Below are 21,635 nucleotides of genomic sequence, written 5' to 3'. Positions count from 1 at the left end.
TGTTTTCGTGGGAACAAGTGTTCATACGTGACGTATTTGAATGTTTATTGTGTATGACCTGAAACGGAATATTGACTTGTTTCTTTTTCATTGCAGAAATTCGCAAATGGTGGGAAATTCCGTGTGTGGCCCACTTTTGCTCCCTGTTTCGTGCTGCATTTGATCTGCCAGATTTTGATATTGAGGTAATATAGTGAGGAGAAAATTTGTGTAATGGTGAAAATGTCAAATCTGTCACAAATGGCAAATGCATGTTGAGGTGCATTAATTATTTTACAATCTATTTATAGAATGGTAACGTACGCAAGAGCTGTCATGAAGTTTCCATTTATATTTTCTTTTTAATGACAATTTTGATAAGAATGCCATCAGTTGTAAAACATTTTTACCTTTAAGAGATTTTTGTTTTCATACTGTTTCTGTTTGTATCTTAAAGATGTACGGTTTCAGATTGTCTTTAAAATATATCTTTTTAGAGGTTTTTTTGCCTCTAGATTATGTATTTTTGTATGACTTAAGTGACAAAAGCCAAGTTTTGTTTACTTCCCAAAATGACATTGTGATGAAACACTCATATAATCACTAAATGAGACATAATAGAAACTTGGTTATCAGAGTTATGCCCCTTGGTTGGATTTTATGAATGTCAATTTAGGCAAAAAACATTATTTATTCCTCAAGTATGCCAGTTCCGAAGTGTCATCTGCAGATGTCTTATGAAATTTGTGAGATTTTAGTAAGGAGCAAGTTTATGATGGAATTGATGACATCTGTTGTTGTTGTTATCACATTGGGCATTTTAAAAGGGGCTCAACAATTTCAACATTCTTAACAAAGCTATGAACCAGAAAGTAGTGAAACAATAGCCATCACTAAGGACAAATGGTGTTCGCAAAGTTGTTTTCAATTTATATGTGTGTCACAGTTACCATGATCTGAGCAAGCTGATGTTTTGCTGATATTGTAAATTTGAGACTGCTTCTGAAAGGTGTCTCATAGTGTAATTGTTAACAATTTGTTTTTGTCAATAGCACAGTGTTTTAAAGATTTGGTGTCATCATTCCTGTCTTGACCCATGAATGTGGAAAGTGAGACTTACCGGTCATTGTGACATATTTGCAGTGATTCTTTAATTATTGTCATATTATTATTGATTTAAATCTGTCCTTTTTTCACCAGTACTAATTTCAGATCACTGTTTACACTAGAGCACAAAACCTTTCAACAAACATCATTAGACATCTTTTTATAATTTTCCCATTTTTCTGTTGCATTTTTCTCTGATTCACAGAAAATGATCAGAAGGTAAACCAAATTATGTTTAAAAAGATTGCATTGATCAATCAAGTGTCTTTTGACCTCCTTAAATGCTAGCAGAAATTGTTTTATCATAACTTATTTTGATAATACAATTTTCATGCAACAAGGCATATGAAGCAATCATCTTGTGGTAACACAAATGCCAGTAGAGGTTTGTTCCATATGTCTAATTTGTCAGCATGTGAAACCACATATGTAGCTGCGAGATAACTCGTGGCAGATTGTGCCAGATTGATATAATGAGTATACTCATTATAGACGTCAACATTTTCACGTGGTTATGTTAGTAAGGACTATACCACACCCCATTTGTTTCATCAAGTGGTGTTCAAATATCCATGATCTACATCCTGTCATGTTCTCCTGCCTCATGAGGCTGACACTGCATGATGTCACTGAAAATACTGCTACTTGGTGTTATTGTTGAACTACTGACACTGTTGCAGGAACTGGAGGAAGCCCTCCTGGCCTCGGGGACACCTGAAGGAAGTATGCTGATGTGTGACCTTATATCCCAGCTGTTGAATGGATGCTATGGAAGAAATGACATCAAGTAAGAAAAGGAACTTTATTTCATTTGTATCTTTGTGCCTGTTTTCATCATCATGGTTAATGTACTGCATTGTTACTACGGCTTCCATCCAAAATGGAAGTCTAACAACTGGTAGTCTACATTTGCTGATCTCGTGTCTTGGCAACGAGGTGCCTGATTCTAAAGGTGTGGGTTCAAATACCTTATGTGACTCCACCCCCAAAAGAACAAGATTCTGTTCTTTACTTATAAATTGTTATTCCAAAATAAGTGTTCTACTCATTACAAAGAGAATGAAGCAGAAATGCATCATGGAAGATAAGATAGTTCTTACTGTGATAATCTTATGGTTTTCCTCATTTACTCAGTAACAATTTTTTCAGGACAGTGTATGTAACATGTATCTTGTAATAAAGGAAAACTAATAAGTGTTGGAGGTGTTTAGTATGTCTAACATAACTAGTCATTACAGTAACTAGCCCATACTTGATTATTTACAAGCTTTGTGGCATAAATACAGTAATTTTTAACTTACCTTACCATAGGTCTAATGCATATTACCTCAAGCTTCGCTAGAAGAGATCAGACAGTCATTGATTCGCCATTCCCTAGATGGTTACCTCATGTAATCTAGGAATGTAGTCACGGAAGTGACGTGATCTTCCCACTCTCACAAGCGTGAACAATCCAAAAATCACTGTTACTTCTAGCGTTCGCCTGTTCGGATGTGTTTTGGTTCGCTTTGTTACCTACTTTTGTGGTTTCAATAAAGTTGTTTCCTGATTGGTACTGGTAGGTATGGTTTGTATCCCTTAGTTGTCATGTCAAGGCAAAGAATTATTTTGGACTGAAGTTTAGATTAGTGTCTTCACTTTTCTTTTCAGGTCCTACAATTTTGAAGTATATTTGAGGGACATATTCAAGCAGAGGTGGCAGAAGGAACAGCAGATAACAAACCCCTTGGCAGAGACAAGCTTCCAGGTCCTCACAGTGCGCACCAAGCTCGAACTGTTGCAGGCCTTGTGTGACTTCCGACTGGATGCAGACGATGTGCAGGACCTTCTTAAGGTGAGGAGATTCTTCACACACTCCCTGGGATGGGGAAAGAGTTGCTTCCCTTAGCTGTGTCACATACCCTTCCCCTGGAGTTCGATTCCAACTTGCATTAACTTCCAACTTTTCTTTGCCATGATGTTCACCTGAATACCTGTGCTTTGGGTTCACCTCACCTAGCTTACTTCTCTCAGGTATAATGTCCGTATTGAAGGGAATTAATGACGACGAGTGGAGCACAGTTTCATATGGATAATTCAGCAAACAGTATCATATATGTTTATGAATTTTTAGTCAGCCCTAGTTTACCTCACCTAGGTATCATGTCTGTTTTGAAGGGACATGATCACGCTAACCAGTGAGTGGAGCACAGTTTCATATCAATACTTTTCTCAGCGAATAATATTATTTATGTGTATAAATTTTTTAGTCAGCCCAAGTTTTCTTCCCTCAGTTATTTCTGTATTGATGGGAATTGATGTGGCACACAGTTTCTTATTGATAATTCTTTAGCGAATGATATTTATTATTTAGGTTTATAAAATCTGTAGCCAGTCCTAGTTTTCCTCACTTAGATATCTAGTCTGTATTGAAGGGACTTGATGGTGACAACCTGCGAGTGGAGCCGATGGGTAGGGACCAGAATGGAGGGATTTACTGGTATTTCTATGGAGTCAGACTTTACAAGGAAGATCCAGAAATTAAACCAGAAAATGCAAAGAAGAAGAAACCCGAGCAGAAAAAGAATACAAAGAAAACGTAAGTTCACATGAAGCATGGGGGATCTGTGATATTGCAAAGTATTTTATTTTAGGCACTGTTCATAATGTGTTTGGGATGGAGTGGAAGTGTGAGAGAGTTTTGTACATGACATTGACATTCATGGGGTGAGGAGGTGTACTTAGTTTATATATACATTGTAGATGGGGGCAGGGCATTCATGTTATACATGCTTCTCAATAAAATTATCATCATGTTTTTCCTTAACATCTGATTCCTCATATTCAATCAGATATATCCTGTCATGTATTGTTCTCTCTCAGAAATAATTAATAGTGTCATGGTTAGGATAATTGTATCATTGAGCTGTGTATAAGACATATGAACTGACACAGCAACTTGAATGTATACCATGGATGAATCTTGTATGATGAAACAGTATCTGTATGTACAAAGGAGTAAGGTTATTGTAAGACTCATAGTTGACTTCAAGTTACATTGAGTCCAAAGTTATTGACTATGAGGAATTGTTCCTCTGTTTTGCTTACACGCATTATTATTCAATGCTGGGTGGAGAATATAGTGTTAGAAAAGTCATTAATGTTGCTTGATGTGTTAATAACAGAACCCCAGTAGCGAAGAAGAAGAAGTCAAGAACACGCCCAAGGAGAAGTGGAAGGAGGAAGAGAGCATCAGGGAGGAGGGGGCGCTCAAGGAAGAAGGTGGAGGAAGAGGTGGATCAGAAACAGGAGGAAAAGTAAGGGAGGAAACGTTCAGACAATTTTGGGTTTAATGAGCAAATCCTGCACGTTTGTCTTGCTTTGTGCTTTTAAGAATTTGTACTTTTCATTAAATATAAAGATTTTGTGTGCTTTTCATTAAATATAAAGATTTCGTGTGAAAGTCCTTATCCTTGTCAAAGTTGCAAGAGTCTAAATTTTGACTTTGAAAAGATATAGAAGTTGGAATCCATGCCTCAATTTTACCTTGAGTTGTGTTTTTAGTTTTAAAGCAAACATGACTACAGAGATAACCTAAACATTACAGTTTACAATGACAGGAAAGGTCATATTTCTACTCATGTGTTCTTTATTTTCTTCCCCCAAAGTTCATTGGAATCGAAGACACAAGAGGAAATGGAGGTGGAATCCACAGAGTCTGCATCAGTGAACAACAGTACGGAGTGTGTAGCAGCAAAGGGGCCAGATGGGTAAGTGTTACACCACTGCCCAGGAGGAAGCACTTTCTTTCAGAGGAAGCCTCTGCTGGTTATGAGGGGGCTAAATGGAACGGGTGGTCAGAGGCTTGTCAGCGGATTGGTTTGATTCCTATGTATGTTGAACATGTGACAGCCTGAAATGTGGGTTAGTGTTTTGTTAAAAAGTGGGTCCCAACTTCTCAGTTCAAGACTGGCATGTTCTATGAAACTATTACAGTGGTTCGACTTTGATGCACAATGGTATTTAGAAAGTGATGAAATTTGACAAATGTTATGTTTGAAATTACAATTTCTCACTAAATTTCAGATTCTGATTCTTGTGTTTTGTGTTCTAATACTTTTGTTACTGTTTGATGGAGCTGAGGGGTATTAATCAAGGGGTTTGATTAGAGCAGTACACAGGTGAGAGGCATACAAGATGATTAGGTCATGAGAAGGGGATTTATATTGTGCCCTGAGGGACTGTCGCCATGCTTGAGTTCTCTCCCCTTCCTCCTGTCATTCACCCAGAAAATAAAGATGGACGTCTTCTTTGTTTTAAATTGATGGTGTTCATCAAAACGTACCTGGTCTGTATGTTTAGTTACTGGTTTAAGGATTTAGGGCAGGGATCTAGGTAATCATTGTAACAACTATTGTAAATCTTTTTAAACATGAACTTGTACAAGCCTTAACATGCAAATATTTTTGTGAAACAAAGTGCATCAGAGTCTGTTTGACCCTTTCAGTTCATTTAATGTCTACAGATACCCTCAGAATCCTGTTATAAGGTAATTGGTTTAAATGACAATCTTTTTTCTGCCTCCAGGGATGCAACAGAAGAAGCTGTCCCAGCAGCAGGAGATGACACGCCATCACGCCGCAGCAGCCGACTGAGTAACAGGGCGAAGGCAACTGTTTCTCCGGCAGCACATGAAGACACCAGGTTAGTTGATCAGGTGGAAGGGAATGAGTAAGGGTGTGTGGTATTATGAGTAAAAGGGAAACCATGCTTAGAAAGCCAGTTCTTAGGAGATGGTGTCATGACCAATAAGAGCTTAGAAATCAGTCCAAGATACCCTTATGTCCTGATTCTTTTGTTCTGCCTTCTGGGTTGTTAGAAATGTACAGGACATTGTACCTTGTAAGACTACTACTAAGAGTGTTCTAAGGGATGCAAATAACTTAAAAATTGCTATTGGACAGTGGCACATGTAAAATCACTTGTCCTGATAATTTTTTCACTGTACCAGCTGATTGTTTCGCTCATTTTTAAAGTAAACAACTTTTGAAAGTCAGCTGGACATCGGTACATCATGATATGCAAATTTACTTGCCTGATAGAAAAATTACCACTGGACTGGGACGTCAGGCAATGTGTTATTTCCACCCTTGACCCTGGAAACAAGATTTTGAGAGATACCTGGTCCCATTTGAACAAAACTATCATATGGGTTATTGTACATCCCAGACTTTAAAGGTCACATGCAACATCAAACACAACTTTGCAGATTCTGATACCTTTAGGCATGCACTTACCAAAACAAATCATCAAAATGCAAATCCAACCTGTAAAGTTAAAAAAAAAAAAACATGATGAGAAAAAGCCTGCGAAATCGGAGTTCAAACGATTCATTAATTTTCCCCCAGCTGTGGGGGAAAAATTGGTTTCAGCAGCTATGCTTCGCTCATAACGCATGTGCAGTGAATAGGAGCTTGAAACAGTATGCCTCCCCGGAGTATGAGGTTGTGAGCAGTAGTCTAATCTTGGTTGTGTACACAAACAAGTAAATAATCTACTCACAAAAAAAAGAGCAAACAAAATACATGTTGATTCTGATAAGCAGACTGTCGCAGAGAAAACTTAATGTCTGGTTTATTGACACCTACTTGTCTCCTGCCTGCCTGTCTGCAATGACAGTATGCAATGCACAACTTCAATCATTGACCGCATGCTATTTTAAATTAACACCTATCAGGCTTATAAGCCATAAACAAACAACCGGCTAAGCGTATCGGCAAATGCACCAGTGGCCAATGACAAGGCTTTGTTACACTTGAGTGCACATCCACAGGTTCTGACTGGGTTCGTTTTTGTATCAGTTTCGTTAGATGAGGTAAAACCAAGTGCAAAATTTTGTACTCTTGAGTTGGGATTATACCCTTATAATTTTGTTAATTTGTTGTTTTCTTAATCAGCAATGCGTTTTATATGTCATGAATAAGTGATAACTGTGTTTTAATTATGTTTGATTTCTTGGTTGCATGTGACCTTTAATATCAGTTTATTACACCTGTGGCACTGATGTGGGGTTTTGTTTCTCAGGAAATTTTGGAGTAGAACTTGACAGGTTATATTTTCTAATCCCCTGTAAAGCCCAAACCAGGCTTTCCTTCAGAATAACACCTAGCAAATGTCTCCTAGTTTCAAAAGCAAGGACATATTGTACTATGTGTATGAAATCATCTTTGATCCTTTTATTTGATTCTGTGTCTTGGGTAGATCCGAAAGTTTTTGTCAGCAACATTCCTTCAAGTATCACGTGTGCCTCCATATTTTGATACAGTTTTTGAACCAAATTGTTTTATTACTCCAGTGAAGATGATGCAACAGAAGAGGAAGAAGATGAGGCAACTGAAGAGGAGGAGGAGGAAGAAGGAGAACCGGAGGTTTCTGAGGACAATGAAGATGTCCCTCTGTCTGTTCTGAAGAAGGATGCAGTTCCAGCAGATCGGTGGCATCTGGTCTGCCAGAGTCTGGAGGATTGGGAAGAGCTGGCTGAGAACTTTAAGGAGAGCAAAGTAAGGTGTGAGAAGAGCCTGTACAGGACAATTACTGAAGACTTCCTCCCAGAGATACCCCGCATCATGGAAGAAAAGGTAGGCACAAACAAATACTGGGGATTGTATGTGTTACCTGGTGTCTGTTTACTGGAGTTAGGCTCATGTCGCAATTCTGGTTTTGGGGCTTGTAAAAGAAAACATAATTTTTGTTCAGAGTTGTTTCCCTTGAATTTGTTAACATGGTGGGTTTTTTTAATCCATCAGTTATTGTGTGTGATCAAGTTCGTTTCTTAGTCATCTCCATACATATACTTGTGTTCATGTAACAGAGTCCTGATCAGTACCTAATCAGTGTCATAATTGTAATATAAAATACCTCTTGTTGATTCAGACTTTTCACTCATTTGGAAATGCTTGTTATTCATCAAAACACTCATAAAAGGTGCGTTTTACATTTATATAGTCTTAGGCCATTGCCACACACCACAACTTGAGGAAATGATTATGATGGTGGTGATGTTATTTATAAAGCGCAAATGACCACTCACTTAAAAATGCTCGATGTGCTGAAAAGAATTGTTTGAAAGAGTCAGTCATAGGGACTCCTGAAGCAGGTGTGTTTTAACTTTGGACTTGAAGGTTGAGAGAGATTCACAGAGTTTGATTTCTAGAGGTAAAAAGTTCCAAAGTGTTGGTGCAACATAGGAGAAAGCCCTTTTCCCATACGAAACTAGGTGGAATTTGGGAACTTGTAGTAGGAGCTGGTTCTGAGACCGAAGTGATCTTGATGGGATGTAATCTGTGATGAGTTCAGTGAGGTATTCTGGATCTGGAGCTTGATTGTGGAGATAGTTGAAAGTGATGCAGAGAAGTTTGAAATTCATTCTCTGTTGAATAGGTAACCAGTGTAAAGATTTGAGACAGGAGAGATGTGATCAGATTTAGTCTTCTGAGAAATAATTCTTGTAGCAGTTTTCTGTACTTTCGGTAGTCTGGAGGTATTGTGTTTGCTGAGGCCAATGGACAGTCCATTGCAGTAGTCCAGTCTGGAGAGCACAAGACATCTCACTAGGATGTGGGCACAATCTGCTGTGATGTACTTTCTGATGTTTTCTATGGATCTGAAATGATAGAAACATGAATTGCATAATCTGTTGCAGTGAAATGTCTGTGTCAATCCAGACTCTGAGGTCTTTCACAAGTATCGATGTTGATACTTGTACTGAACCAATTGTAATGTTATTCCTGAGATCATTTAGGTGATGCTTTCTGCCAACAAGAAGAGCGTCAGTTTTTGGTCATTGAGCTTTAATGGGTGGTAGTTCGTCCATGATTTTATTCCGGTAATGCAGAGTTTTAGTTGTTGAATGGCTGGTGATTTTGACGCAGGTGAGAACAGGTTTAGGAGTTGAGTGTCATCTGCATAAGAGTATATTTACTGATGGGGTAAATAGTACAGGTCAGTCTTGCCAAGGTTTGGGTTAGGTTCTCTCAGACAATCTTACACAATGTCTTGATTTGATTTCTCAGACAAAAATGTCAAAATCATGGTCTCAGACCTTAATGTCCTGTTTTCAAAGTTAGAACAAGGTCATGTGGAAGCCAGTATGATGGTTTTAGTCAGTTAATTCTCCAGAAATTCAATCTTCAATTCATGAGGAGAATTCTGAGATGTAGGTCAAGCTGATGGATGCTGAATAGCACAGTTTGGTGAAGGCATTGCCTTGTGAAAAGATCTTTTGCAATCTGGCGAAACACTTTCAGATTATTAGGGGGCAGTTGGGTAGCCCAGTTGTTAAAACGTTCACTCGTCACGCTGAAAATCTGAATTGGATTCTCTGTTGTGATATTGCTGGAATATTGCTAAAAGTGGCACAAAACCATACTCACTTACACAGACCGTAATGATGCTATAATATTAATCAGTTTCCTGAATGTATCGGGAGGCAGACTGTTCTTGAATCTCAGATGTCAGATGCAGGCAATAATAAAAGTAGACAGACCACAGTTCCCAGGCAGCAGATGATGTTAGTGTTCCGTGTTAATGCCAAAACCTGTGGGTTTCACACAAATAAATCTTCATTTTCAGCATGATATTTTCTATAATTTTGTGTTCTGGGTAGTCATGATATTGAAATATATCATCATCTGTTTTGACATGGTGATGTTACTGAAACTTGGAATTCCCCAGGTTTATGAATATCAATCTTGGCAGATGGTGTACAAACCTCTCAACTGTATGTGTTCATACCTTATGTAGTTATTCATGGTTTTTTAGTCACATGTTTTGTGCCACATTTTCCCAAATTCTTCATGAAGCTTTGTTGAATGTGTGAAAGTTTATCCTTCAAAATAGTGACAGTGACTTTCGGAAATACGAATTGATGATTCGTGAAACACAGCTGTAAACCGAAAAATGTATTTTCCCTAAGGTAATAAGTTAACTTTCTCCCTAATAATTTGACATGCAAGTGATGATAAAATGCTCAGAAATGCAAGAAAATTTCACAATTTTATGAAGGGCTTTGCACTTGCAAGATTCCTAGGGCTGTGCACTTTAGGAACACAAAGCTTGTACTTTTCCTTATCCTGACTCATGCTTATTATGCTTGTCTCCTTCTTCCATCCGAGACTCGTGAAGGTCACGGGGTAGAATAGGCCTTGACCAACCCATGCTTTCCACAAAGGGCAAATATGCTTGTCTTAAGAGGCGACTAACGGGATCGAGTCGACAGGCTCCCTGACTTGGTTGACACGTCATTGGTTCCCAATTGCACAGATCGATGCTCATGTTGTTGATCACTGGATTGTCTGGTCCAGACTCTATTATTTACGGACAGCCGCCATATAGCTGGAGTATTGCTGAGTGCGGCGTAAAACTAAACTCACTCACTCACTCTTCCATCCGAACATAGTGGAACACTTGAATCCCTTGAAGTTCCCTTCTTTCAAGAGGGCGTAAAATCAACACTCATCCACGAGTAGTCTCCCTTTAGCCTGTGCATAGGTATGCAAAATGGTCACATGACCGGCCATGTTTGACACTCTCTCTGAATCAAACAGCCCACTGAAATCCAAAATGTATTGAGAGAGGAGGATAGGAAGGCTGATCTCATGAGTCAGGATGAGTATATAATATCAATTTTAATCAGGAAAATACATATTTTTTCTTAATCCTGACTCGTGTTTATTATGCTTGACAGAATCCGACAGAATTCATCTAAAATGTGTCTGGTTTCTTCATGTCAGTAATAATGCACTTAGTACACAAACACTTCTTCCTGATACTACACAAAGCCCATTATCACCAAAATGCAAGCCATGTTTGAAGGTTACTGTCGCATTAAATAATCATAGAGCTGAGGTAACAGTAACTCGACCACCTTAACCAAGACTGACTGATTTGAGTTGTTTCATACTGCTGCAGGACTGTGGGCTAGCCTTGTGATTACAGTGTTTGGCTCATCACACCAAAAAACTGAGTTTTGATCTTGGTGTTGGTTCAGTGTGTGAATCCCGTTCCTGGTGATCCGCTGTGATATTGCTGGATTATTGTTAAAAGCAGCAAAAACATTCCAACACTCAAACGTTAGAATATGAGCTTTAGAGTATATTGGACAAAGCCATGATACATGAACATACTGCTTCATCATTGCCAGCACATTTCACCAGGTTCTACAATTATTGGTCAACAGACATCCGTGGATGGCACCCATTTGTTTCACAAATGCCTGATGTTTTATTCTCTGTACCTTTCTGCTTTGGGCACATGCTGTATGGAGTTAGTACTTAGAAATGAGACATGCAGTGAGGCATTAGTGAAGTTCAATGGATTACTGATTTTAATTATAGTGGTTGTGGTTGAAAGAAAGAAACTGAAAGAATAGTTGGTTAACTGATTGAGCTAGACATTCAAAATGATCCTTGATTTGACCAAATATCTAAATGTTAGGTCAGTACTGCATATCATTACCCAGCTGTGACACAGTTTCAAAAGGTACAAACTGGTCAGACTCACTGACTTGGTTGACACATCATTGCCTCTCAATTGCCCTTATGTATGCTGATGCTGTTGGTGGATTGTCTGGTCCAGATTTTATTATTTACAGATCGCCACCATATAGCTGGAATCTTACAGAGTGTGGCCTAAAACTAAACTCACTCAGTTGTTCAGAATAAGTGATACCCTTTGGACTTTCGTCACACATCAAGTTGTGTGCTGAGATGTATCCTAAATACTGCTCAAAGCTTACTCACTTTCTTCATTTACTCACTCACTCACTTCCTTATTTACTGTCTTCTTCTATTCCTCATTTGCTCACTCACTTCTTTATTTAGTCAGTTACTCAAGATCCTTGTTAGAATTGGTCTTCAGTAACCCATGGTTGTCAAAAGAGGTGACTAACGGGATTGGGTTGTCAGACTCATTGACACATGTCATTGTATCCCAACTGCATCCATCAATGCTCATGTTGTTGATCACAGGATTGTCTGGTCCAGGTTGAGTTTTTACAGACAGTCCCCATATAGCAGGGTTATGACTGAGTGTTCAACAGCCACCAAAACACTCGCTCACTCACTAACTGATGATGGTTTTTACAGATTCTGACACCATGAGATGTAATAAAATGTTTCAAGAAACTGGCCTAATTGTATCTTGAAAGGGAAAACCCTCATACAGATTCTAGTAAAGAATCAGTCCCTGGCGTCCTGTGCTAGTCTGTGGAAGCAACCACCTAACCAGGTGGTCAGACTTGGAGAATTGTTATATAGTGTGTCCCCGCAGTAGTGTGAATAATTGATGGCAGTACCAAACACTTCCTTGACTAGGCCAGGCGTTATCACTGGCTGTCTGATGTAAACAAACAATGGAACTATTGATGTCGGTACTTGACAAAGGAGTAAAAACCTGTAAAGTAAAACAAGCACAAACTGACACCAGTTATAGGATAACAGTATCATGGCTGTTATTTTGTGTAAACTGTTTTTTAAGGAGTATCTATCTGATGTATTATGACTGAGAGTATTCCAGATTAGAAAAAAGTACTTATGATGGGAAAAAGAAATTGGATCAGGTGGTCCGACTCGGACTGATTGCGTTTCCCCTAAGAAGCCCTTCATATGATAACTTTCTAACTTATTTCAACTGGGCTTTGGGGTAGCCTAGTGGTTAAAGCATTCGCTCATCACGCCGAAGACTAGCGTTCTATTCCCCACATAGGTACAATGTGTGAAGCCCATTTTCTGGTGTGCCCCGCGGTGATATTGCTGGAATATTGCTAAAAGCGACGTAAAACTAAACTCACTCACTCACTCACTCACTCACTCATTTCAACCTTGATCATGTTTCTTGGTTTGTCAGTATCATACTTTACTATTCATGTTTGCTGAATACATGTAATTTTGACAAGAACTCATAATTAGTTTTAGATTATTTAAGTTTCTGAACCTGAACTGCATCTGACATTGCTTCATTTAGGGCTTATGCACTCCAGGAAGGGCGAGAGGGAAGGGAAACTAAACTAATGTGGTTCAGGTACAGAAAGACATGACCACACCTGTGCCTATTAGTAGTTCCAAAGTTGTCAACATACTTTTTTACATGGCACCAATCTGACATGTTGTGATACATCAGAAGTACTGTTGCATCAATACTCACTAACCTTCAGCTTGACAGAGGCACACAAAAAGCTTAGGAGAGATGTTGTTTATTAGGCAATCAAAAATAACCTTGATAACAAAACAAAAAATCAACGTAACAGTAACTTGACAAGCTGGCTCTACAATGACCATGAAACAAACACAACTGTAGGCAGTGCCCATAATAACAGTGTCATGTATTGACTTTTTTCAGCAGGAGAAGTGCAGTTTGTAATAATATTGTAAAGTTTGTAATGAATATTCTCCTTTTCCAAATGGAAATCTTTTGAATTTTTCAATCGTCTCACTCGAATCACTTTACTCCAGATAGAGTGCTGTTTTCCGTACTGGGTCTCAGGTAGTTCGTTTGTATCCAGGTTATTCTCATTGAGTCTTTGATTTGCATTGCTCAGCGTGGGATTCTCGTCACTTTGTTCTACATCTTTAGGTTCTTCTTTGGTGGTGTTTGGCAAGTAATCCATTTCATCATCACCGTCAGTTTCATCATCATCGTCTTTCCTGCTTTCTGATTGGATGCGACAGAGTTGATTGACACCCATCACCCAGTCAGCCCCCAATTTCTGTTGAACATGTTGGATGTTTTTCAGGGTCGGGCAACTTGTCAAGGCTGAGTGCAAACATTGTAATGCTTTTTCATACTCTCTGTAAAAAGTAAAGAAAATGCATCAGCTGTCAATTTAATTTCTGTACATGTCATAATGTGTTAAATTTACCTGAAAATACTAACTCATCACTGAGAAAAAAACAGACTAATCATTTGTTCATTGCAAGTCAAATTAAACAAAATTGTTTTCTTTGTAGCTTTTTTGTTGCTGCCATAAATTAGTAAAGAAATGGCTGTCTTAGATTACTTCTATTGAAGACATTGTATTGGGTAAATGTTTACTATTGAAGGATGCATTCACAATATGTGAATGTCATTGACAAGTTTGTAATCTTCCTTGAATATATATAATCCATTTCTCCCTTTCCCAAAGAACTTTACAGACAATATTTGGGCAACATATTTGCAGTTCCGTGTTTGCAATGTTCAGCCTACACCTGTTTGGAAACGCTGCTTGCTCACAATGTTACAAGTTTGACTTCCTTAGATAATTCACAAAGCTTTGTGGTAGTCTTACATGTTTTGATAGCAGCCCAAGGTAAATATGTCCTTTGGGCAAAAAATCCATGTTTTTTTTTTGTTGTTTTTTTTTTGAGTGCACACAGCTTGAATCTAGTGTCAATGTGGAGAGATGACTTTTTGCTGGGAAACAGAAAGAAATACCTAAATAATGAAAACTTTTCTGTTTGGAATTTTGTGAAATTTTTCGACTTTGTGGTATTTTTTAATGCTTCTTTTAAAACAAAGGTGTGAGGCTATTTGATAGTTTTGCATAGTGACTTTTTCAAGTTAACTTACATGTATTTGTTTGAGAAGGATTGCAGGAAAATCATGATCACTACCTGATACATGAAAGTAAAATTTGCATATTGTTTAATTTCGATTTCCTTTTCATAGTTTTGAAAATGATTAGGAGATCTTACAGTATAATGGGAACATATATTTGCATTTTGTATTTGTTACATAGAACTGGAACCCATCTTACATCCTTAATACATGAAGATCAAGTTATTATTCATCAAGATAGGAAATGAACACTGTACTTACAAGCAAAGATGTTTAACAATGAGATGATCCATTCCATTATCTTGCTGCTGAGAATGATGAAGGTCTTGGAAAGGGTCCATGCACTTCTTTAAACTGTGGTTAAATTTGTGGTTACACACTGCGGTGTTTGGGAGAGGTACAGCTGACGTTAGCCAAGGTAATACTGACAGTGCCATGAAAAACAGTTGAAGGTGCAGTCCAGTCATGGTGGAGTCCTTGTTAAGAATTATTGGAATATCTAGCTTCTGTCAGTTCTGAAAAAAAATTACTTGCATTTTTGCAGTATTTGCAGTTTTTGCAATTTCAGTTGAAGTCCATATGAGGATATTCTCAAAATTTCTCCTGTGCTGTACTAAATACTGTGTAATCCAGTGCCTTCACAAAAGTAAAAGTGCATCGGGTTTGAGTACCTGGCCACCACGTGCAGCACTACAGCATTCCTCTGGTCTGTCCCCAGTGTGACTCCAGCTCTTATACCTGTAGCGCCCAGGTAAACACAGGCCGGCTCGGGTTGTTGGCAGGAATGTGGACGGTGTCTCTATGGAGTGTTAATGACAGGCTTTTGTCCAGTCAGGTCTACTGTATCAGATTCCCACAGTGGTTCTGCAAGCCCTGTCAAACAATGCTAGCCACAGAGTAAAGAGACAGAGCATTGATGTGTAATGAACTGAAACCAAGGTAGGGATTTGTTGCTGGACAGCACCACTCATACTGCCTTCTCTCTCCTAGTTCATCGCCACTTCCACCCTCCCCCTCCCCAGGATTGTCTTCTCATTGATAATGAGGGTCAGCGAGTCCCTCCCACCCTGGTCCAGGAGCTTGAGGAGAATAAAGGTTTTTCTGGGTGGCAGAGGTTAGGTAGATCTCCCCTAGGGTTGAAGAATTGAGGGAAACTGAAGTCTTCTAATCATGTTAAGGGGGTAAGGAAAAATTGTGTTTGTCCAGAGGTAGCAACATGAGGACAGGTATTGTCCAGACTTGACCAGGCTCGGGCCTGCATGGTCACCTCTTTGACAGCTCTTGTTACCAACAACGTTGGAATGCCCACGAAGGATCGTCATTGTATAGTTTTACAAACATATTGTACGATTTCAAGACCTATGACCTTTGGTTGAGAGGGATGCTGTTACTGATGGAAAAAAGGAAGAATACCAAATTCTAAACAGTGACAGCCACAGAAGAGTAACGAGTGGAAGTAGGGGAAACAAGCTTGGTTCCCATAACCCTACTTTTGACTTGTTGCCCACCCACACCCTCCTCCATCTGTTAATTCAAGAACCTTTTGTCGATCACATCACTGGCTACTTTCATTGTTTGACCTGTCAGGATGCTCTCAATCAAAAGAAACAACAAGAGCCAAATTTCTAGGTAGTGATTAGGTCGCTAACAGTTTTTGTCAACCGGCCTAAATAATCGACATCTTTGAAGTAGACTTCTCATGTCTTGCCTAACATTGACAAGACAAATGCGGTTGCTTTGGAACGCTGTTTGTCTTTAAGTCCTTGGGCAGCTAGTGGCAGGGGTAGGCGATCAGAGCAATATCCTATGATTGACACCTGTATGATAATGGATCTGACAGGTAATGCACAGGTGGAAATACTATACCTACAACAGGTATTGTTACGGTTGTTTCACTGTGATTGTGTAGATGTGTCAACTGATAGCTGTGTAGCACTCATATCAGGAAACACCTTTACAACTGCTGGACATATAGGAATGCTTGTTTCCGGTATTCTCACCAGCTTTATTGTTTTCTAGGCAATTTCAGTGGTCAAGGCTTTTTTTGACACAGGTATAATGAGGCCTTATTGACCCTTAAAATATGAGTACCTCCTCACCTTTGTTCGTATCAGAGATTTTTATGTTAATTGATACTTTCCACATGTCAGATAAAGAATTGTTTGCTTGAATGTTTAGAGACATTTGTTACTTTGTGTGATGGGAACTTGAAAAAAAAAAAAGCTTTCATAGGTTTTAAGAGAAAAAATATTCTCACCACTTGGGTCAGTCACATTTAGACAGCTGTCCCATATCTTATTAAAGATGTTGCTGTTTATTTAGGATGTTAGCTAAACCCTCACTAATGGACTTCGCCAGTGTAAGGCCTGCATCACTTCAAGCTGTTCAGCTGTGACATGAACAAACTACTGTTGAAAATTTCCTCAAATGTCTACTCTTTTTATTGCTTGGTTAAGCCAGAACAATTTTAGATCTTGATGTAAAGATTTTTGTCCCCAGAAAACCTACAGGCATGAGGTTAAAATCACCATAGTAATATTCCTTCTAAATTTTAAAAATATTTTACTTTTGGCAATTGATGAAGTGTATATGGGAAAAAATACAATATAAATTTCCTGTTAAAATTGCATTCTTGAAAATGAAAAAGCCCTTAGGATTTAATATTTTGAGTGGTGAAAATGAACTTTTTTTGGTCATATTCCCGAAAACACATGACCAGCAGGCCAAGAAATGAAATTGGCCTGGCAATGTGTTTGTTGAGGTAAAGTGTTCTGCATAAGCAGGAATCGTGTGTGATAGACGATCTTCTTTCAAACAGTTTCATCTCTACAGTTTCTGTCTGTAATTGCCATTTCTGTGTCTCATGGATACTTTCAAATAAGTTGAAAGAAATATTTTGTCAAAATTTGATAAAAGTTGTGATCAAGGTTTTTTTGCGAAAAGTATGGGCAGTAAAACTGACACAAAGTTTGTCAAGTTGGTCGTTTTGTAATAAGACTGCTATAATCCTGTTTGGACAGATTTAACTTATATCAGCACAACAAATTTTACATCACACGTTTACACTGTACAAGCATGAAACCAAATAAGATCAAACAAAATTAGTTCTGTCACTTTCCATTTAGCAAACCTTACTGCTTGTAAAATCAATTTGTTGACGGTCAGCCTACTTGAACTAAATCAAGATTGTAGTTAATAAGATTGATTGAAATGTCCTAACCATGTGTGCGCGTCAGTTGTGACACCTGAAAGAGTGTATGGTGATGAACAATACTTTCCTCTCCATTCTCACCAGCCCTTATACCTGACTCTAGGGAGTCCTTGTTTACATGAGCGGGAGTTGATTAAACGATACAATCATCTGAAAAATACCCTGTTATGCTGGACAACAATCTTGGCTGATTTGACCCCAATAAAGGAAGGCTGTTTTCAAGATGGCAAGCTCTGATTAAATTGTGACACTTGACTGGGTTGCAATGACATGGTGCTTCACAAGGCGAGAAGTTGTGTCCTAAAGAATGAAATTAGTTCCGTTGATGGGGGGGATGGATGTATTGGTGACGGCCATTATGAGATCTTGGCTAAGATCAGGTAGAATGATGGATCCCTCTATGCGAGCTTTGTCCCCTCCAACAGGTGCTTGGATGACAACAGGTGACAAGCGGGGATTCTGCCACATTGTGTGCTCCTATTTTTGTGTTACTGTCAAGATTGGACAGTTTATGAAGTGATTTTGATTTCAAAACATAATAGTCTAAATCAGTGAAATTAATATTGAACAGGCTTTATGGATAATAGCTTCTTTTATCTCATGAGAGCCATGTTTCTCCTATCCCAGGGTCAGGGATTTTCAGCGATGTAAGACAATGTAATATGTACTTTTAATACATAAAGTAATTTTTATTTTGCTAATCTTAAGTGATAGAGGATATAATTATCTATTTCACACAAAAATAGCACATATTGGTGAAATTGTTGCAGTAAATCCAAACTACCGAATTGATGTTTGATTGTCTTATGAGGATAAATAGCTATGGATTAAAAACATAATGTGAAAAGAAGTAAGGGTACTGTCATTCTGAAAGGGTTTTTCTGTGTTTTATTTTATTTTTTTTTTGGTTCCTGTCTGCTGAAATTACCGGGCAAACAGAAGTTGGCATGTAGGTCCAGTTGGTGAGGTTTAAAGTAGGGCTGTAAATATTTCCTTGCATATTTTGATGAAAGAAACTGTTTGCCTTTATGAATTCAGTTCATTATTCAGTTCGTTAGAACCAAACATAATAATGTTTTTTGGAGCAAGTGTTTTTAACTTGTAATCCTGTGTTATTTATGAAGGCATGATAAAAGTTTGAATGCTTCCTGGCCTGACAGGATAATAAGTAGAATTATTTTGTGTAGTACATCTGCATAAATGCTGTAACATAGTTAGCCACTATTATGGCATTTTAGCACACAATATCCAGGTCAGTTGTGTAAAATATACCATGTCCCTTTATACTTTAAGTATGGTTCTTGGGAACATGTCAGGCAGTGTATGGATTATGTCAAATTGTTTTCTATAAGAACCCTAACCTTGTAGTACACTTGCTGAACACCAGTAGGTGGTCTCTTGGTGTAAGACTCAGGGCTGCTTCACGCCTTCTTGAGAAGGTCTGTTATTGTATTGTGAGAGGTATTTCTCACCCTTGTCAAACACAGGCTAATGATACACTTCGTTGTCTGCAAGAGTAATCAGTGCCTATCTCCTTACCGTATCTATGCTCTAAATAAGTCACATAAATCTAATAAGATGTGTGCCTTATACCCAACAAACCCTTCATCAAAATCTTCATGTCCTCCAACCAAAAGCCTGACATTAAACCGTTCAATCTCCTTGACTGAAAGACCCCCAACTTGATATTGAATCAACATTTAACAAGCTGATACCTAGCTGTGTGATAGTAGGCTTTAGAATTTCTCCATCTCATCTGGAATCTCTGTTCCTGTCTTTGATGACACCGTGGAGCCATTACTACCTGTAGAGCTTGACCATCTCGCTGGTAATTGTCCAGTGTCCAGTTGTTTAGTAGGGGGTATTGAAGGGGCCTGGGTACTTGTGATCTTGGGATGTAATTACAGAGCAGGGGTGGGGAATGAATGGTGATGGATGGTTGGTCACCACTGAAGTTAGTTTGGAGAGAGATCATCTTGTAGTTCTTGGTTACTTTGAATATCTCAAATTGGGTTTGAATTCATTTCAAATAAACCTGAAATTGTGAAGAGATCAAACATGGTTTTAGAATGAAGATGAATGGTGATGGATGTGTGGTTTCTGATGAAGATGGAGTGGGAAGATCTTGCGTAGTTCATCTTCAGACACTACAGGGGGCTTCAGTTGGTGTGAATTTCAAATAAACTGGAACTTGTGAACAGTTTAAAAGCAAGTGTGAATTATGATTAATTATATTGATTTCAATTAGCTGAGTTAAGTTTTACCATTGGTGAAGGTGTAAATTTCATAAGATTACCTTAGACTTAGGCAAGCTTGGTGCAGTGTTAAAGAATGGGAGTTAAGGTTAACCATAGTTAAGGCTGCTTTGTGAAAGGAGCCCCTGTGCACTTTCCTTAATTTGATTCCAAAAGAATCTCTGTTGCGTCTTGTTCCCAGTATTTCAGAGGAATTCATATGCACATTAAAAGGTTTTAATAAAAGAAATTGATGTATTTTTAAAGCAAAGTTCATTGGTGTGGCAAAATTATGTACATGTTTGAAAGAAATGATTTTACACTGGGGCCCAAGATGAGCAGCTACACTATAAAAATATATGTACCAGGGGTTTTCTGGTTGGATTGTTCCCCCATGAGCTGATGCCTGCCCAGTAGGCCTAATGAATGGATTGGTCAGATCCTGTGACTGAGTGTGATTGTATTCTGATGGTGTCAATTGTTGCTCATCATATGAACCACTGTTTTTTTTCAGGCTGAAAGCCAATTTACAAGCCTAGGTCATACAACTGGAAGATTGGGTTAAGTAGAGAATCTCACCCAAAACAGTGTCTACTGATATCAAATATATCAACACGAGTTGTTAAACTAACAAATATGCCTGGCTTACCGAGGATACTTTTACCTTTATCAATGAGTGTTGAAATGATTTATATCAGTAGACATGAGGGTGAGATTCTATTAATCAACCAAAATCATTCTTCATTAATTTTCAATGAAAAATGTATATCTCTGAACACAGCACTGGCATTAGATTTGCAGTGCAACAATGTCATAGCATTGTGACATCATCAAGTTCATGACGTCATAGCATCGTCTGATCTCACACAAGCGATATCTCCTGTGGAACACAGTTTTGGATGACAAAAAAACAGTTGACAACCAGTTTATGAATCTCTTCAGATATACCAGACATAATCTCACACAATCCTCTGATACATTAATGTTCTAGCTATCGGATAGATTGTTGGTAGAATGTTAAATGAAGCGTTACATATTGTCTCAGGAGTGAGTGGAATTGTCATCTATTATAGATGGGTGATTGACACATGATAGATTGACTCTTGAAGCATGTTGTTGTCTTGATCCCTGTATTCACGTAGCTATTCTATGAAGTAGTGTTGGGAATCAGAAACCAAATCCACTATCATTATCAGAGGACTTGTTTTAACAATTGTCGATTATGATCAAAATATATACATTTTTAATGTAATCACCAATTTTAAAGGTTTTTCTGATTAATGTTAATTGTTCTGTATATTTATACAACTAATGTTTATCAGAATATTTCATTACTAGCGGTGTTCAGATTAACTGAAAAAGCTGACAATTGGTCACAGGGACCAAACAACCAAACAGTCGCAAGTTTTGGCTGTATTATACTTATCTGCAATAACAGCCTGCACGAATTGGAAAATCTGAAAAAGAGTTGCTGATCAATTTTGTTCAATGATTGTTGGTGTTGAAGCAATCATCAAATTGTGATATTTCAA

At 38.2% G+C, this 21,635-nt stretch overlaps 2 protein-coding genes across 2 annotated transcripts in view; one reads left to right on the top strand and one right to left on the bottom strand.

Moving 5' to 3' along the window:
- LOC137260914 (titin-like) overlaps positions 1–21,635 on the top strand; it is a 41,980-nt gene that overhangs the window by 402 nt on the left and 19,943 nt on the right. Inside the window, exons 2-9 of the mRNA XM_067798450.1 lie at positions 97–185; positions 1,767–1,873; positions 2,737–2,920; positions 3,501–3,664; positions 4,251–4,382; positions 4,734–4,835; positions 5,653–5,769; positions 7,421–7,703. Coding sequence (XP_067654551.1) covers positions 97–185; positions 1,767–1,873; positions 2,737–2,920; positions 3,501–3,664; positions 4,251–4,382; positions 4,734–4,835; positions 5,653–5,769; positions 7,421–7,703 — 1,178 coding nt within the window. The remainder of the gene's footprint in view (positions 1–96; positions 186–1,766; positions 1,874–2,736; positions 2,921–3,500; positions 3,665–4,250; positions 4,383–4,733; positions 4,836–5,652; positions 5,770–7,420; positions 7,704–21,635) is intronic.
- LOC137261872 (uncharacterized) lies at positions 13,388–15,125 on the bottom strand. Its single transcript, XM_067799678.1, has 2 exons — positions 14,920–15,125; positions 13,388–13,910 (listed from the first exon to the last, which is right to left on the bottom strand). Exons 1-2 carry the CDS (start codon positions 15,123–15,125, stop codon positions 13,388–13,390), a joined length of 729 nt encoding a protein of 242 aa, XP_067655779.1.

The sequence above is a fragment of the Haliotis asinina genome, chromosome 14 (genome assembly GCF_037392515.1).
Source record: "Haliotis asinina isolate JCU_RB_2024 chromosome 14, JCU_Hal_asi_v2, whole genome shotgun sequence".
NCBI classification, from domain to species: domain Eukaryota; kingdom Metazoa; phylum Mollusca; class Gastropoda; order Lepetellida; family Haliotidae; genus Haliotis; species Haliotis asinina.
Note: the sequence above shows the minus strand (reverse complement) of the source record. Positions and strands in the feature narration are given on the sequence as shown.

What these genes read in the sequence shown, in the direction of transcription:
- LOC137261872 (XM_067799678.1), bottom strand. Translation starts at nt 15,125, where the DNA reads ATGACTGGACTGCACCTTCAACTGTTTTTCATGGCACTGTCAGTATTA. An exon ending in ATTGTTAAACATCTTTGCTT is followed by an intron (nt 13,911 to 14,919) that starts GTAAGTACAGTG and finishes TACTTTTTACAG; the next exon opens with AGAGTATGAAAAAGCATTAC.